Source organism: Natator depressus, chromosome 1, assembly GCF_965152275.1.
Source record: "Natator depressus isolate rNatDep1 chromosome 1, rNatDep2.hap1, whole genome shotgun sequence".
NCBI lineage: Eukaryota > Metazoa > Chordata > Testudines > Cheloniidae > Natator > Natator depressus.
The window spans coordinates 214,970,577-214,988,852 of NC_134234.1; the positions used below are offsets into that span (position 1 = coordinate 214,970,577).

The window sequence follows — 18,276 nt, forward strand, 5'->3', positions numbered from 1 at the left end:
AGCACCTGTAGCTGCAACAGCTGGAAACGGAGTTGCTCTGGGCCTCCTGTTCTTTTCTCCACATCACCTTCTGCTGGGAGAGGCCAGGAATGGAATAACTGGGAGCTCCCTAAACACAGCATCTGTCTGGTCGAAGAGCCTAGGTTTACAATAGCAGGGAAAATTCTCTGCAAGGATTTGCTGTCCTTGCCCAGTGCTGTGTCTTCTCTGTATAAATGCATGTTAAAGTCTGCATTTATGTGATGATGTGGGATGAGAGCAGCCTTCTATGATCTTGCAAAGAAAGGCAATATAGGGAGTATGAGGACCAGGTGAGGGCCTAGAGGAAAATTATGGGCTTGAAAAGCTAAAGTTTGGAATGTCAGTTCATTTTAAGAGTGATCACCAGTCTCTTCCTCCTCCCACTTAATGAACTCTTAGAACAGTTTGTGATGTCATACATTGGACCATTCTTATGTTAGCACCAATTAGGATTTATTAAGCAGTGCCACATGAATTACGTTTTGAAAATGAACAGACAAACAAAGGCAGTGCTTCCTTCGATTATAGATATTTTATTCAAATATTAAGTTGACAAAAGACAGAGAAAGTAAAACCTAGAAATCTACCAAGAGAAAAATAATTCAAACAAATAACCCAAGAGAATAAATCCTCTCTAAGATCGCTATATATGTAAATAAATAATGAGTTAGTTCCTTATAAACTGCATTACACAAAGCAAACCATATAGCGTTATGTTCATTTGGTGAAACAGCATTGGCTGCAGAATAAGCAAGATACTCTTGTGTTAACTGTGATGGAATAAACCTGTACACTGAGTCACAGGTGTTAACATGACCCAGTCACTGTACAACATTAAACATTTAAACATGATTCACTTTTCAAAAGGCTACAAGCTGAACTAATGGGAAGGAAATGGCTATGAGTAACTAAATCAAATTGGAATGATTAAACATCCTAGTGTCCTATCAACATTCCTCCCCCATGATGGCCTGGCACTTCCAGAGACTGGTTGGCTGCCCAGGCCAGGATACTGGCGGCTATCAGGGATTGGCTGATGTGAGTGCTCTTTTCTGTTCCTCATCTTCTACACATAGGCTGAAAATTGGAGTCTGGTTCTCATCTGTTGAAATCTCTAAGCAAGAGGGAATGTTCTGGTGAGAAAAGCAACAGCTGAAGTTAATTTCTTTTCGGGAGGTTGGCAGCTTAACATTTGTACTCTAGACTCACTCTGGGATTTAATGGACAGGGAGGAACTCCCTGTAACTGCAATCACCTATAATATTCATTGCTTCAAATCTCATTCAGAACCAGGGCAAATTACAAAGGGGTTCTCAGGCATGTTTCGTGGTCACAGGGACTCATCTTTAGATCTGGTTGGGAGTATTCCAGCTAAACGGTTTTTCATTAGAAAATGCTGATTCGTCAAATCCAAAACATTTTGTGGAAACATATCGGTTGTGAAGAAACTTTTGTTGGGAAAGTCTCTCAGGACCACCTTGGGAAAAGAAAAAAAAAGGGGGGGAGGGATGGGGCTGGAGAGGGAGACCACGACCCCACCCCAGAATAACCAATGGCCTGTTGGTTTAGACATTCCCCTGGGATATGAGGTACTCAGGTTCAAGTCCGTGCTATGTCTCATTCAGGATCGGGGATTTGAACCTAAGGCCGAGATTACACCTAAAACTGTGAAAAATTTCATAACATGTGTGATGTGCTCAAGTGAAACTATCCCCCTTTATACTTGAAACAACATAGCTACTGCCTCTCGAGGGGGTAAATTTACCACAGCCACAGAAACCCCTCTTCCGTCACCATAGTGTCTATGCTACAGAGCTACAGCGACGTATTTGCAATACCGCCACTGCATCACTTGTAGTGTAGACATAGCCTGGGTATCGCAGAGGAGTGTGTGAGTGCCCTCCACACCGGGCTGGTGGCTACTCTCGGGAGGGTGCTCTCGCTCACTCTCTTCCACCTCCTTGTGGTTTTCACACAAAAACTGAAAAGGTCTCGGGTTTGTTCCAATGCAGACTGAAAACACATCTTGGAATTTCCCATGGGATGGAAATATCATTTATTGGCCAGCTCTTCCCTTCACGCCCTGACTGTGTGTTACAGATCACCCTGCGACATGGGTGATTTGGAAAGGGGAGAGACTTCAGGGGAGTTCAAGAAACATTCAGTGGCCCTGTTACTGGGAGGGAATATATAAACCGCATCATAGGTGCCGAATTCTACTGGCACCGGTGGGTAGTCGACCCCCCTCTGCCCCCAGCCCCATCCCGACTCCACCCCTACCCCACCCCCTCCCACCCCCATTCCAACCCCTTCCCCAAAGTCTCTGCCCGCTCCCTGCCCCTATTCGACTCCTTCCCCAAATCCCCCGCCCCGGCCCCACCTCTTCCCTGCCTCCTCCCCTGAGCGCACCACGTTCCCGCTCCTCCCCCCTTAGCTTGCTACAGCTGTTTGGTGACAGCAAGCACTGGGAGGTAGGTGGAGGAGCAGGGACGCGGCGCGCTCAGGGGAGGAGGCGGAGGCAGAGGAGGTGAGGTGGGGCGAGGTGGGGCAGGGTGGGGAGATTGGCTGCCGGTGGGTGCAGAGCACCCATGAATTTTTCCCCATGGGTGCTCCAACCGCGGAGCACCCACGGTGTCGGCGCCTGTGAACCCCATCCAGACATTGGCAAGGAAAGCTCTGGTTGGGGGATGGAGCGCTGACAACAGTTTTGCAAGTGTCGATGGGCCCTGAGAGAAGGATGTGCGGTGCAGAGTTGGAAGCTGTGGCTGCAAGGGAGGGTCAGGAAGAAGGGTCTCTAGATCGAGGACGGGATGTAAGGGAAGAGAAGAACTGGGGGGTTTCTCTGTCTGGAACTTGTCTAGCCATGCTCTAGAACTCGCTTTGTACTTGGGCTGAGGAAAAACCCTGTTGTTTTTGTCCCTGAAAGGGACAGGACACTGTTTACATGTATGCTGTTTTGCAGTAAAGCAAACCACAGAGGTGTTTAAAATCCACCAAGGTGTGAAGAGCCTTTTTTCTCCTCCAACCAACCAGCCCTTTGATCTCCTCAGGTGCTGAGAGTTTTCCAAGAAACTTTTAGTGTCCCCATGAGCTCATGTGGGAGTCACCGTGTGTTACAGCTCAGCTCTTGGAATCACTGAGCTTTCCAAGGAGGTCAAGGAACTGTTCCCCTCAGACACGGTTCTGCATGTGACTATGGATCATTTCAGCATGCAGTATCCCCCTCCCTACAGTTCTACTGACCTGAAGGATGGACTGGAGTTCGAGAGAATATAGCATTATCCATGGAGCGAAGTGCCTGGGCCAATAATCATCTTTATACTTGTCCTCATCATCGACAAATGTTTTCCAACAGTAGCTATAAACTGGGAAAATGGAACAAATCAGTCATGTGGCGAAGGAGGTATCAGTGGACTCAGTATACACAAAGGTCAGTCAATCTCAAGGGAGCAAGACTAATTTGAGCCATGCAGAAATAATCAGGGCCGGATTAACCTTTTGTGGGCCTGGCGCCAAACATATCTGTTGGCCCCCATGGAGGCAAAGGAGCATGGAGTGGGGAGGTCGGTCTCCAGAGCAAGGGGCCAGCCAGGAGCAATGGGGCTTAGCATGGTGGGGCCAGCCCCGCTCCACCTAGCCCAGTGCAAGGGCACTGTACACAAACCGGCAGTTGCCAGGCGCACACTGGCCTGCCCAGCCCTGTGCTGCCAGCGTGCCCCTTCCCCTTGGGGGTGGGCCCATGCCGTGCCACACAGCCCCTGACTGCCTATGCCCAGCATCCCCTGGACCTGCTATCCCCAGCAGCCTCCCACACAGACCCTTCACCACAAATCACAGTGGCCTGCACACCAGCACCCCTGCCCAGCACCCCCCCCACACAGCCACACCACTACTGCCCAATGCACTTCCCCACAGCCCACCACCACAACTACACAGCACCCTACTCAGACCCCCCTCTGCCCAGTATCCCTACACACAGACCTTCCCCACCGCCCCCCAACAGACCCCCAACTGGCCAGCAGCCCCCCCCATACACCTCCAGAGACCCACTGCCTCACACCCTGCCCCCTGGCCACACTCACCGGCCCTGCTGGAAGGTGACAGCATCTGCCAGGCTGAGCTGGCAGCACGGCCGGGGCCGGTCCAGTGCCAGGGTGGGGAATCACTCCGGCCTTTCGGGACTGGCGTGATTAGCCAGGTCAGGGTCTGCCCCCGCCCTGGCCAGACTCCCTCAGGACTCACTTGCCCGGAGATAGGGTGACCATACGTCCCCGTTTGGCCGGGGCAGTTCCCTTTTTAAGCTATGTCCTGGCCATCCTGACTTTTTTGACAAAAACGGGCATTTATCCCGTTTGCTTTGGCAAGAGCAATTGAACAAATGCCCAAAAAAGTCCCTAGAGGGGCGTGGAGAAATGTGTGTGAGGGTGGTGGTGACAAGAGGTGTCAGGCAGCAGGACTTGGGGGGTCAACCCCAGCCAGAATGGATCTGGGGGAAGGGGTTAGGGGCCAGCCCCAGCCCCTGGCAGTTGTGTGGGGAGGGTGTCAGCCCCTGTCCTGGCAGCAGCATGCAGAACTCAGGGAGTGGGGGGGTCAGCCTCTGGCTGCAGTGTGGGGAGCTGTGGGGGACAGGTCAGCCTCAGTGGGGGATTTAGAGTTAGTGGGGCCCTGTGCTCAGCTTCATTTTTGGGGCCCCTCCTTGGGACCCAGCCAAGAAAAAGGACATTCTCTCTTATCTCCTCCCTGCCCCCGTTTTTCATTCTTTTTTCTTCATCCTCCTCCTATAAGTAATAGCAAGTAAATGAAAATAAAGTGAGGTACCTTGATTGTTTTTGTAGTCTAACTTATTTTTCCACAGGCCACTTGAAAATTGCTGGGGATCTTGGCAGACCACTTAATGATCTTTCCAAATATTGTTTGTACCGTTAGCTAACTATTGTAAAGTTCTTTGGATGAGAGCGCTTTATAAAAAATAATGTAAAAAAACATTGGGGTGCGGGGTCTGGCCAGGACTTAGGGTGCGGGAGGGGGCTCAGGGCTGGGGGTGCTGGGTCTGGGAGGGAGTTAGGGTGCAGGAGCGGGCTGGGGGTGGGGTGCACGGTCTGGCTAGGAGTTAGGGTGAGGGAGGGGGCTCAGGGTTGGGACAGAAGGTTGGGGTGGGGATGGGGGGGTGCAGTAGTCAGGGAGGGCAGGGGGCTGAGGGCTGTGTGGAGGGCAGGGGTGGGGGGGTTGCAGGAGTCAGGGAGGTCAGGTGGCTGGGGTTGTATGAGGGGGTGCAGGAGTCATGGCTGGGAGTGTGTGAGGGGGGTGCAGGAGTCAGGGCAGAGGGCTGAGGGTATGGGCTGGGTTTGTGGGGGTGCTCCCAGTTCCCTGCCCTGAGCGGCTCACGGCAGCAGGCTGTGGGGGAGTATGTGTAGGGGAGTGCCGGGGCCCTGCCTTTGCTCCGCCCTGCCCTGATTCCACCCCCTTCCCCAGGGCCCCTCCGCGCCCCTGCCTCTTCTCCGCCTCCTCCCCCGAGTGCGCTACGGCCCCACTCCTCCCCCTCCCTTGCACCGGCAAACAGCTGTTCAGCAGCAGGGGAAGCGCTGGGGGGGGAGGGGTGGAAACGCGGTGCACTTGAGGGAAGAGGTGGGGGAGGGAGGAGCTTGGCTGGCGGTGGGTGTGGTCAGAGCCTGCCCTGTAGCAGGAGCCCCAGGAGCCAGGAGGACCAAGCTTCTGCCCCCGCAGGAGAGAGCAGTGGGCAGGGGGTGGAGAAGAGCTGGCGGGGCCTTACCGCAGCCCAAGCAGAGCGGGCTGGGGCCCCTTTGGAGCCTGGGCCTGGTGCCATGGCACCATGGTAAACCCGGTACCGTGCAGAATGCTTCTGCTAGGTCACCCTTAGGCTGGACCAGCTGAGGAGACTACAGCACTTGGGCCTCATGTTCTAAAGGACTTTTCCATCTTTCTGTCCAGGGAAGGTCTCATTAAACCAGCCTTGCAACATTTCATTCACTTATTTACCTGGGACAAGTCATTTATGTATTGAGGGGAGAGTAAAATATCATCTATTTCTTCATGATTAGTAGCAGCAGCAGGACACTCTCCGTGGGTGAGCTGATTTTACTCTGGGGGTAGATTAGAAAAAAGCTGCAAAGACATCCCCTTTACATTTAAATACAATACTGTGTTCTCAAATGAAAGTGAAAGATGGGAGATGGACTGCGCCGGGAAGGAGGCTGGTGTTCTCTGTTTATTCCCTGACTAGAACCCTAGAGACAGTGGCAGTGTCATACCAGCTTCACCCACACACACGGCTCACCAGTGTGCCTCAGCTCTGAGTTCCCGCCCCTAGCAGGAAAAGGGGCCTTGACTCTTCATGGCTCATTTATGCCTCAGCCTCTCTGCTGAGACAAGGGGATCAGCAAGTGCCAGCAGGGATGGAGATTTTAGTGATTTTTATCTGTACTGCTAGGAACTGGACTGCAAACACCAGCACATTTCACATAGGTCAAAAAATGGCTGTCAGCCAGTGCATTTCGATCACTGACACTCAAGTCTGAAACCAGAGACCTAAAGGGGAAAAGCTCTGTATCCCACTGCACTATCCCCCCAAGACTTGGAGCCACTGACCTAGAAGGGAAAAGATTCCATAGTCCATTCAACAACCTCAGTGGAGCCATCTGTGACCAGGGCTGAATTGGAACTAGTGATCTAGAGGGAAAATGCCCCATGTCCCATCTCTATCCCATCCAGCCCCTGTAACTCCATGAGTCATTACCTGGGAGGTCCATGACTCGGATGGACACTCCGATATTCATCAGGCTCCGTAGACCCTGACGATTGTTTTCCTCTTTGTGCAAGTAGATCCGTGCTACATAAATAACTAGGTTCACATTAGGCTGTTCCGTCAGGAAACCCCTGATTGCCCTGCAGCAGTCTCCACAGGGACTCCAGGACATGTACCAGGTGATGGAGCAGTGGTCAGAAGGATCAGATCTTTGCTTTTTAAAGACATCTTCCAGGAAGTAGATTTCAGCATGCTCTGAGAGGGTGTTATGGCAACAGTTCTGCCAGGACCTTTTGCTACTGCTCCATTTTATTTCATAGAGCAGGTAAGTCTCATTGGGAAGGACACTTGAGTCATAATTCTCCATAAATGCCTCCTGGGATATCTTCCCCCTGAAACATGAAAGAGATCCCCAGGATTCACTGACTGCAGCTTTATCACTAAGAGCTTGCTAGTCAAAAAAAAGTTCAAAGTGAGAGCAATGGAGTAGAGGGAGAGACAGATGGAAAGGGGAACTCACAGAAGGATAGAGGGAGACACAGAGAGAGCAATGGGGGAAAAGAGACAGAGGCAGGGAAAAAGGAGAGTTAAATCTGGTATCACATTGATGAGCGGGGAAGGAGATCTAACTCTTTCCAGCTCCCACTTTGCCTGTAATCTTGGGAAAATGTGGGTATGGTGCTTTCATTCTCACCCCTGCCTGATGCCTCTGGATACATGATCTGTGGGAAAGAGAATAGAGTCACCTGGTGCACAGAGAGAGACATAGGGAAGGCAGACAAACTGAGGTCCCTCCAATGCCTCCTCCCCAAGACCACATGGCCTACAATTGTTCATTCTCAATGGACAGTTCCTATACAATACTGCTTAAGAAAGAAACTCCCTGGTAAGGTGCAGTGTCCTGAGGAGAGTGGGGGTGAGAAAGGTTCTTCCTGGCCCCATATATGGCCATTAATTTAACCATGTATGTTGGGGGGAGAATGCCCATTTCTTGCCATGGAACAGTGAAATAATAATTATTACACATTCATAGAATCTCAGGGTTGGAAGGGACCTCAGGAGGTTATCTAGTCTAACCCACTGACTCAAAGCAGGACCAATCCCCAATTTTTGCCCCAGATCCTTAAATGACTCCCTTAAGGATTGAACTCACAACCCTGGGTTTAGCAGGCCAATGCTCAAACCACTGAGCTATCCCTCTGCCCAAATTATTATTAATTATTATTATATCTAGTACATGTGCATAGCTCATTAAAATCAATCAGACTCAGGCCAGCTGTTCCCATTTATAAGTGTAAGACCCTACCAATATTTAATGAACTGTTATTTCCTTTCTTTTTATTTTAAATGTGGATTGTCCCATATAGGTATTTGAATATAAAATTAATAATCATTATTAATTTAATTTTTTTTAACTGGAGATTTTTCAGGATATATATTCAGGTTATTTCTATTCTGGAAAAAAAATAAGAGTCCCTTGTTATTTGCACTGAGAACCTGGAAAGCAAAACTAGATAAACAGGGCTCAGGACCATTGAGAACAAATATTTAAAAATCTAGGAGACACTGAAAATGTTCATTTCCTCCTAATCATCGGGAGTTAACATTTAAAAACAAAACAAAACCCGTGTCATTAAAATTCCTTGATCAGCAGTTTCTTTGTGCGCTGGTTTCAGGACACTTTACATTTTCAACTCAAATCTGACTGCCCACACAGGGGCCCACAGAGAATTTCGAAACATGCTCAGCCATGCACAGACACACACTCAGCTCGGGCCTGATCCAAAGCCCACTGAAACTGTGAAAAGCCTCCCCTTGACGTCGATGGACTTTGGATTAGGGCCATAAGGTACGCCTATGAGCAGAGACCGGAGTGGGGGTTTTGCACCAATATCACTATTTAGTGACACTGGTGCAGGTTTTTTTAATATAGGTAAACCCAGACAGACAGACACAAACATATATGTAAAAAGAAAAGGAGTACTAACAAATTGGTTAGTCTCTAAGGTGCCACAAATCCTCCTTTTCTTTTTGCGAATACAGACTAACACGGCTGCTACTCTGAAACCAAACATATATGTGTAGACACACACAAAAATCAGACCTGTCTGAGGAAAGATGGACCCCATGGGATGTACTAATTACAAAGAAAAACCATTGCTTTACCTCTGATAAAACCAGTATGTCTATCTGCTATAACTTGGAACCTAGAGTGCCTCTGCTCTATTGTATTCTCTCACCTTTTGTCTTTGTAAGAAATACCTGTTTAGTACTGATGTAAGAAAACCATTTTACTGTCAGTGATTTTGTCTGTCTTTACTGACAGGTTAGTAACTAAAAACACTATATGTTTATAAATACACTCAGAGAGCTAAACAAACCAGAAATAAGTATTAAATAGACATATCTTATATAGATAGATCAACAGCTATACAGATGCACATACATATATATGCCCCTAAATTCATATAGGCATGAACACACATAAATGTACACATATACTGTATAGACATAAAAACACAAATGCACAGATATATGTATATACTTGCAAACCTGTACACAGACATATGCACAACTGCTCCATCTTTACCTCCATTCCAGCCAGCAGCCATGGCTTTCTCTCCCAATAGCCTCCGAGGCTATCTTGTGTTACTATTGCACTTTTGAGTTTCTATTCCTGAGAAGAAGAAACCTAAGCCCTGGTCTACACTAGGACTTTAGGTCGAATTTAGCAGCATTAAATCGATGTAAACCTGCACCCGTCCACACGATGAAGCCCTTTATTTCGACTTAAAGGGCTCTTAAAATCGATTTCCTTACTCCACCCCTGACAAGCAGATTAGCGCTTAAATCGGCCTTGCCGGGTCGAATTTGGGGTACTGTGGACACAATTCGACGGTATTGGCCTCCGGGAGCTATCCCAGAGTGCTCCATTTTGACCGCTCTGGACAGCACTCTCAACTCAGATGCACTGGCCAGGTAGACAGGAAAAGAACCGCGAACTTTTGAATCTCATTTCCTGTTTGGCCAGCGTGGCAAGCTGCAGGTGACCATGCAGAGCTCATCAGCAGAGGTGACCATGATGGAGTCTCAGAATCGCAAAAGAGCTCCAGCATGGACCGAACGGGAGGTACGGGATCTGATCGCTGTATGGGGAGAGGAATCCGTGCTATCAGAACTCCGTTCCAGTTTTTGAAATGCCAAAACCTTTGTCAAGATCTCCCAGGGCATGAAGGACAGAGGCCATAACAGGGACCCGAAGCAGTGCCGCGTGAAACTGAAGGAGCTGAGGCAAGCCTACCAGAAAACCAGAGAGGCGAACGGCCGCTCCGGGTCAGAGCCCCAAACATGCCGCTTCTATGATGAGCTGCATGCCATTTTAGGGGGTTCAGCCACCACTACCCCAGCCGTGTTGTTTGACTCCTTCAATGGAGATGGAGGCAATACGGAAGCAGGTTTTGGGGACGAAGAAGATGATGATGAGAAGGAGGTTGTAGATAGCTCACAGCAAGCAAGCGGAGAAACCGGTTTTCCCGACAGCCAGGAACTGTTTCTCACCCTGGACCTGGAGCCAGTACCCCCTGAACTCACCCAAGGCTGCCTCCTGGACCCAGCAGGCGGAGAAGGCACCTCCGGTGAGTGTACCTTTTAAAATACTATACATGGTTTAAAAGCAAGCATGTGAAAGGATTACTCTGCCCTGGCATTCGCGGCTCTCCTGGATATACTCCCAAAGCCTTTGCAAAAGGTTTCTGGGGAGGGCAGACTTATTGCGTCCTTCATGGTAGGACACTATACCACTCCAGGCCAGTAACACGTACTCGGGAATCATTGTACAACAAAGCATTGCAGTGTATGTTTGCTGGCGTTCAAGCAACATCCGTTCATGTGTTATCCTCAGGAGAGTGAGATATAATCCATGGTCACCTGGTTGAAATAGGGTGCTTTTCTTCAGGGGACACTCAGAGGAGCCCATTCCTGCTGGGCTGTTTGCCTGCGGCTGAACAGAAATGTTCCCCGCTGTTAGCCACAGGGAGGGGGGAGGGTTGAGGGGGTAGCCACGCGGTGGGGGGAGGCAAAATGCGACCTTGTAACGAAAGCACATGTGCTATGTATGTAATGTTAACAGCAAGGTTTACCCTGAAAGAGTGTAGCCAGTGTTTTATAAAATGTGTCTTTTTAAATACCGCTGTCCCTTTTCTTTTCTCCACCAGCTGCATGTGTTTCAATGATCACAGGATCTTCTCCTTCCCAGAGGCTAGTGAAGATTAGAAAGAAAAAAAAACGCACTCGAGATGAAATGTTCTCCGAGCTCATGCTGTCCTCCCACACTGACAGAGCACAGACGAATGCGTGGAGGCAAATAATGTCAGTCTGCAGGAAAGCACAAAATGACCAGGAGGAGAGGTGGCGGGCTGAAGAGAGTAAGTGGCGGGCTGAAGAGAGTAAGTGGCGGGCTGAAGAGAGGGCTGAAGCTTGAATGTGGCGACAGCGTGATGAGAGGAGGCAGGATTCAATGCTGAGGCTGCTGGAGGACCAAACCAGTATGCTCCAGTGTATGGTTGAGCTGCAGCAAAGGCAGCTGGAGCACAGACTGCCACTACAGCCCCTGTGTAACCAACCGCCCTCCTCCCCAAGTTCCATAGCCTCCACACCCAGACGCCCAAGAACGCGGTGGGGGGGCCACCGGCCAACCAGCCACTCCACCACAGAGGATTGCCCCAAAAAAAGAGGGCTGTCATTCAATAAATTTTAAAGTTGTAAACTTTTAAAGTGCTGTGTGGCATTTTCCTTTCCTCCTCCACCACCCCTCCTGGGCTACCTTGGTAGTCATCCCCCTATTTGTGTGATGAATGAATAAAGAATGCATGAATGTGAAGCAACAATGACTTTATTGCCTCTGCAAGAGGTGATCAAAGGGAGGAGGGGAGGGTGGTTAGCTTACAAGGAAGTAGAGTGAACTAAGGGGCGGGGGGTTTCATCAAGGAGAAACAAACAGAACTTTCACACCGTAGCCTGGCCAGTCATGAAACTGGTTTTCAAAGCCTCTCTGATGCGTACCGCACCCTCCTGTGCTCTTCTAACCGCCCTGGTGTCTGGCTGCGCATAACCAGCAGCCAGGCGATTTGCCTCAACCTCCCACCCCGCCATAAACGTCTCCCCCTTACTCTCACAGATATTGTGGAGCACACAGCAAGCAGTAATAACAGTGGGAATATTGGTTTCGCTGAGGTCTAACCGAGTCAGTAAACTGCGCCAGCGCGCCTTTAAACGTCCAAATGCACATTCTACCACCATTCTGCACTTGCTCAGCCTGTAGTTGAACAGCTCCTGACTGCTGTCCAGGCTGCCTGTGTACGGCTTCATGAGCCATGGCATTAAGGGGTAGGCTGGGTCCCCAAGGATACATATAGGCATTTCAACATCACCAACAGTTATTTTCTGGTCTGGGAATAAAGTCCCTTCTTGAAGCTTTTGAAACAGACCAGAGTTCCTGAAGATGCGAGCGTCATGTACCTTTCCCGGCCATCCCACGTTGATGTTGGTGAAACGTCCCTTGTGATCCACCAGAGCTTGCAGCACTATTGAAAAGTACCCCTTGCGGTTTATGTACTCGCCGGCTTGGTGCTCCGGTGCCAAGATAGGGATATGGGTTCCGTCTATGGCCCCACCACAGTTAGGGAATCCCATTGCAGCAAAGCCATCCACTATGACCTGCACATTTCCCAAGGTCACTACCCTTGATATCAGCAGATCTTTGATTGCGTGGGCTACTTGCATCACAGCAGCCCCCACAGTAGATTTGCCCACTCCAAATTGATTCCCAACTGACCGGTAGCTGTCTGGCGTTGCAAGCTTCCACAGGGCTATCGCCACTCGTTTCTCAACTGTGAGGGCTGCTCTCATCTTGGTATTCATGCGCTTCAGGGCAGGGGAAAGCAAGTCACAAAGTTCCATGAAAGTGCCCTTACGCATGCGAAAGTTTCGCAGCCACTGGGAATCGTCCCAGACCTGCAACACTATGCGGTCCCACCAGTCTGTGCTTGTTTCCTGAGCCCAGAATCGGCATTCCACAGCATGAACCTGCCCCATTAGCACCATTATGCATGCATTGGCAGGGCCCATGCTTTCAGAGAAATCTGTGTCCATGTCCTGATCACTCACGTGACCGCGCTGACGTCGCCTCCTCGCCCGGTAGCGCTTTGCCAGGTTCTGGTGCTGCATATACTGCTGGATAATGCGTGTGGTGTTTAATGTGCTCCTAATTGCCAAAGTGAGCTGAGCGGACTCCATGCTTGCCTTGGTATGGCATCCGCACAGAAAAAAGGCGCGGAATGATTGTCTGCCGTTGCTCTGACGGAGGGAGGGGCGACTGACGACACGGCTTACAGGGTTGGCTTCAGGAGGCTAAAATCCACAAAGGGGGTGGCTTTACATCAAGGAGTAGTTCAGGCAGGACTTCACGGAGGGTTCCAATAAGAAATGGTGCACCTAAGTTATTGTTCTTATTGGAACAAGGAGGTTAGCCTGGCCTCTGATTGATACATGGCTAGATCTACCTCGCAGCACCTTCTCTGTGAGTGACTGCAGTGTGACCTAGAGGAATGAGTCCCCTAGACAGGGCAGGAGGCAAATGAGTACAAAACAAATCTGGTCTATTTCTTGTTTTGATCCACTCCATCTATCTTTTACATCTTTGGCTGGCAGCAGACGGTGCAGAAGGACTGCAAGCCATCCACATCTCATGGCTGCTCGGCAGAAGATGGCACAGTACGACTGCTAGCCATCCTCATCTCTTGCCTGCCTGGCAGAAGATGGCACAGTACGATTGCTAGCCATCGTCATCTCTTGCCTGCCCGGCAGAAGATGGTACAATACGATTGCTAGCCATCGTCATCTCTTGCCTGCCCGGCAGAAGATGGTACAATACGATTGCTAGCCATCGTCATCTCTTGCCTGCCCGGCAGAAGATGGTACAATACGACTGCTAGCAATCCGTATTGCCTGCCTGCTCACCATTAGACGGTTCAATACGACTGACTGCAGGACTAAAGAGAATGACCTGGTCAAGTCACCAAAAATTTAGTCCCTGCGCCCATGTCTGCCCAGGCGCTCCCAGCCGACGTGGCCAGGAGCACCTCGGACATGACGAGGACGGGTACCAGTCATACTGCACCGTCTGCTGCCAGAAGGCAATGGGTTGCTGCTACTGTGTAGCAATGCCGTACCACGTCTGCCAGCACCCAGGAGACATACGGTGACGGTTACCTGAGCGGGCTCCATGCTTGCGGTGGTATGGCGTCCGCACAGGTAACTCAGGAAAAAAGGCGCGAAACAATTGTTTGCCCTTGCTTTCACGGAGGGAGGGAGGGAAGGGGGGGACTGACGATATGTACCCAGAACCACCCGCGACAATGTTTCAGCCCCATCAGGCATTGGGATCTCAACCCAGAATTCCAATGGGCAGCGGAGACTGCGGGAACTGTGGGATAGCTACCCACAGTGCAACGCTCCAGAAGTCGACTCTAGCCTCGGTACTGTGGAAGCACTCCGCCGAGTTAATGCACTTAATGCACTTCTGTGGGGACACACACACTCGAATATATAAAACCGATTTCTAAAAAACCGACTTCTATAAATTCGACCTTATTCCGTAGTGTAGACATACCCTAAGAGATTAGCGAAACCAGCCAGTGATTGGTGATTCAGCTCTGGGAGGTGAGGCTCTGAGTGATGTGGGGGATGGACCTCAGCACTGATGCAAAATTGTGCTTAATGAAACTATTTTAATGTATTCTTGTTGTGTTAGGTTGTTACAAACTTGGCTGTTACATGGGGCTTGGAGAATAATAGCTTCTCTGTTGATATTTGAGTTGCTTGTTTTATTAAATGAAGTGTTCAGGCTAATCCAAGAAACTCCTAGGAAATGCCTGCTTTCTCCCAGTAAGACACAGGCACAAAAAGCTGGAAGGGGTTGTCTCTCCTCGTAAAGGAGTGTGAAGAAATTCTTTTTCTGGGCTGAGCCAGGAGCCTCTTCTTTTAACCCTTCATCTCCCTTTCTAGAGCAAAACGTCAGTTCTAAGCTCACACAAGGAATTCCAGCAGTATTCCTATCAAAAACTGATTCCGCGGTTAAACACTCTGAAGTCTTTGTGTCATTAGGAATCCATGTGACTAATACAGTGGGAGTCACATCCCTGAATGGGCATCAAGAGAGACAGTTATTAAAATGTGGCCCCTCCATTTCCCGTTTCTCTAGACTATAAAATGTAGTAATTTTGGAAATACATGTACTTGTTGCTCACGACTTGAAACAGCCCTTTGAGCTCGCAGTGACAAATTGGAGTTACCACAGGCACCCAGAGGTGTGGCAGAAATGGAAGGGAGATAGGCAATATTTAGTGCAGGGGAAGAAATATATCCTTTGCCACAATACTGGCATTGCTCCCTGCGTGGTAAGGCAGTGTAGGCCCAGAACTGCCCTTGAAATTCTCCCCCACCCCCCAGAACACACAGAGAGGAGGCACCATGGAGGGCACTTGTGTAAAGAGCAACCTGCAGAGGGCACTTGTCAGTTGGCCTAGGCAACTGGGCAGAGACTCTGCCATCATAATTGGGACAGGGATCGTCCAGCAGCCTCTACGGAGGTTTCTTTGTGTGACAGAAAGATACTTATGGGTGGGAGAAGCGAAAGAATTTACTTGAAACCTGTGGTTTGTTTTTTCAGGCACAACCTTGTTTCCTTTGACACTCTTCTCTGTGGATCATGGAGGATGACAATGGGTATGGGAGCAATATCCAGGAAAAAACCCAGTTCCTTGTCCCTGACATCAACACAGTCACTGGTCACTGATTCCTGGTCACTAGGCTATTGGAGGGAAATATTAGAAAACCTTTCCCAACATCCCCACCTGGGTCTGAGTGATCTGTTTCCAGGGCTGATCTACAATCCAGTCAGTGCCTGGTGACTTCATGACACTGTTGAACATTTCTTGGAGTCTCTCCCCTAAATTGTCCCTGTGTTCTGAGTGACTCAGGTCCTGGCTGAGCTAGAAGAAACAGGTAGTGTCCATTGGAGATATACTTGAATAGTGCAGTTAAGTGCTGAAAATATGTAACCAGCACCTACTGTTCCATAGTTTTCATGTGCAGTTTCTGAAAATGAAACAGGGAGATGCTGTGTGCATTACTGATAGAAACTGTCAATGCCCCTCTGGTGGAGGGCAGGATGACAGTATCTATCTATCGATCTATCATTACCATTGTATTTGTAGGTCTCTTTAAAAGCAATATTTAGGCCCTTGCTCTTTAAGCAGATCATTGCATCATTTATCACCACCTCTCTCACCATCCTATTTTTGGAGATGATCAATGAGAAATTATTATGATTATTAATTAATTATTACATATTAATGTTTATTACATTATTAATCATTATTGTTGTTGTTACGATTATTATTATTATTATCATTACTATCATCATCATCATAGCACTGTAGTTGTCCCTAATTTTAACGACAAAAGTGCTAGCGTAGACATAGCCTAAGCCAGCACAGGTTTGTGTTTGTTGCCTTTGCTCTGCAGAAGCTCTCTGTGGGCCGCCACCAGGCTCCATCCTGTCACTCCTTCTGTCCAGCGTGAGGCTGTGAAAAGAGACCGTGAAACAGTTTGGATGATGACACCATCAGTATGTGTCTGGAACTCATCATGACATTTCTTTTTAATCAGACCAGTGAGGTCTCTTCTTTCTCTCAGCATCTAGTGGAGACGGGGGTCTGGATGAGGCCCTGCTGGCTAAAGCTCAGCCCCGAGAAGACAGAAGTGATGCCGGGGGAAGCATCAAGAGAAAACAGTATGTCTGAATCTGCCCCTCTGGTGGAGAAGGCTTGCTTCCATTTTCTGCAAATAAGGTGTGTATTTGTGGGTTCTGTTGTATACTCAGCTAATTTTGGAAAATCAAGTAGCAGTTGTGCCCTAAATATTTTTTTTCATTCACATCTGGCTAGTTAGGGACATTTATAGGGACATTAATGAGGAATACACCCAATCTCAATGCTGAAGAACAGGTGCTGTATGACACTTGGTTTTGGTCACCAAGAGCACATTTCATCCCCAGGAATTTAATCTATCAGTTTTCTTGGAGGGTGGCTTTCAGGGAGCTCCAATGCTGGGCAGCACACCCATAAATGGTCTGCAAAACTGAGCTGCTGTACTACAGTGAGACAACTACTGTACATTTCTCTTGACTCTTTCATCCAAAAAGATCCTAACCTGTGTAATGTACGTATAGGAACCCTTCAGATGGCTCTATACACCAGCAGAGGTCACTTGTCTCCATAGTATACAGTGGCGCATAACTCTTTCAAGGCTGATGGGAAGCCTATAAGGGAAGTCTGCGTTGTGGTTAAGATATGACTCTGGGAATCAGAAATCCCTGTTGTGCCACTATAACTGAGTGACACTGTGGGTCATGAATGACTCTGTGACTCAGTTTACCCATCTGTAAAATAAGAGTAATGACACTTACCTTTGTAAAGCACCGCGAGATCTGCAGGTGACATGAGCGAGTGTGATGCTGCCCGGAGGTACCCAGGTTTGTGAGGCACCTCACCACCACCGTCTCTTAGCATGAGGAATCCCAGTCTGTGGCTGCCAGGGGCAGGTCCCAGCTCAGCTCAGACGGGCTCCACTGTCCCTCTGCAGGTCAGCAATTGGTACACACCAACTGCTGAGTCCTCCGAGCATCTCCCTGGAGTGCCCAGTCCCTGATCCACTGGACACTCACAGAATTCCCAGATCTGCCATTCCCAAAGGAACAGTGCTGCACAGCTTACCAGCTACCCCATAGGCCACTACAGTTCCTCGTAGACACAGCACTTCGCTTCGGTTATAGAGAAAGCAAGGGTACGTGTATTTAACAAAGCCCAGAGATTGCAGTGATAGGAAGCAGAAATATTGGAACCAAAGGGTTACAGATCAAATAAAATCATGACACACATTCAAGAGCCTAAAGCAAACTAACAAGATGCCCTTCTCGGTGACCTGCCTTTAACTTCAAGGCTTTAAGAACATAACTTCCTTTATCGGTACACAGCTCCTTCCATATTAGTCACACATACATTTCACAAGGATTATGATGAGCAGTGTGACTCAGTAGAGACCCTTACATGACATTCTTTGGTGAACTGAGATGTAAATACCAGACCCAGGGGATTCCTTGCACCCTTATGCCCCCCTGTGCCCTCTGCCAGTTGGCACCACGAGATACCTGGGTCAGAGCTAGGCCCTCTGGAGGAAGTTAATGTATTGTCTAATGTATTACCACTGGGCTCAAAGTTCTGAGTGGGCTTCTGCCTCCTCACTTCCCTCCCCCAGCTCTCGCAGACACCGAGAGAGGGCTCACAGCTGATAATCACTAGCAGAGAGAGGCACTTCCCTGCAGCCCAGACTTAGGCACCTATCTCCGAGAGAGGGACAGGGCATAGCACCTT

At 49.1% G+C, this 18,276-nt stretch overlaps 1 protein-coding gene across 1 annotated transcript; it reads right to left on the minus strand.

Annotated features, from left to right (window-relative positions):
• Window positions 1–1,043: 1,043 nt before the first annotated feature.
• On the minus strand, window positions 1,044–9,396 carry LOC141984907 (C->U-editing enzyme APOBEC-1-like). The gene is made up of 5 exons (XM_074948445.1): window positions 9,375–9,396; window positions 7,479–7,506; window positions 6,776–7,176; window positions 3,265–3,386; window positions 1,044–1,154 (listed from the first exon to the last, which is right to left on the minus strand). The coding sequence occupies exons 1-5, from the start codon at window positions 9,394–9,396 to the stop codon at window positions 1,044–1,046; spliced, it is 684 nt and encodes a 227-aa protein (XP_074804546.1).
• Window positions 9,397–18,276: the final 8,880 nt, after the last annotated feature.

Coding starts and splice junctions, on each gene's coding strand:
- LOC141984907 (XM_074948445.1), bottom strand. CDS start 9,396: ATGGCTGCTGGCTGGAATGGAG. Junction 7,507..9,374: donor GGCTGCTGGCTGGAATGGAG/GTAAAGATGGAG, acceptor TCTTTCCCACAG/ATCATGTATCCAGAGGCATC. Junction 7,177..7,478: donor TCCAGAGGCATCAGGCAGGG/GTGAGAATGAAA, acceptor TTCATGTTTCAG/GGGGAAGATATCCCAGGAGG.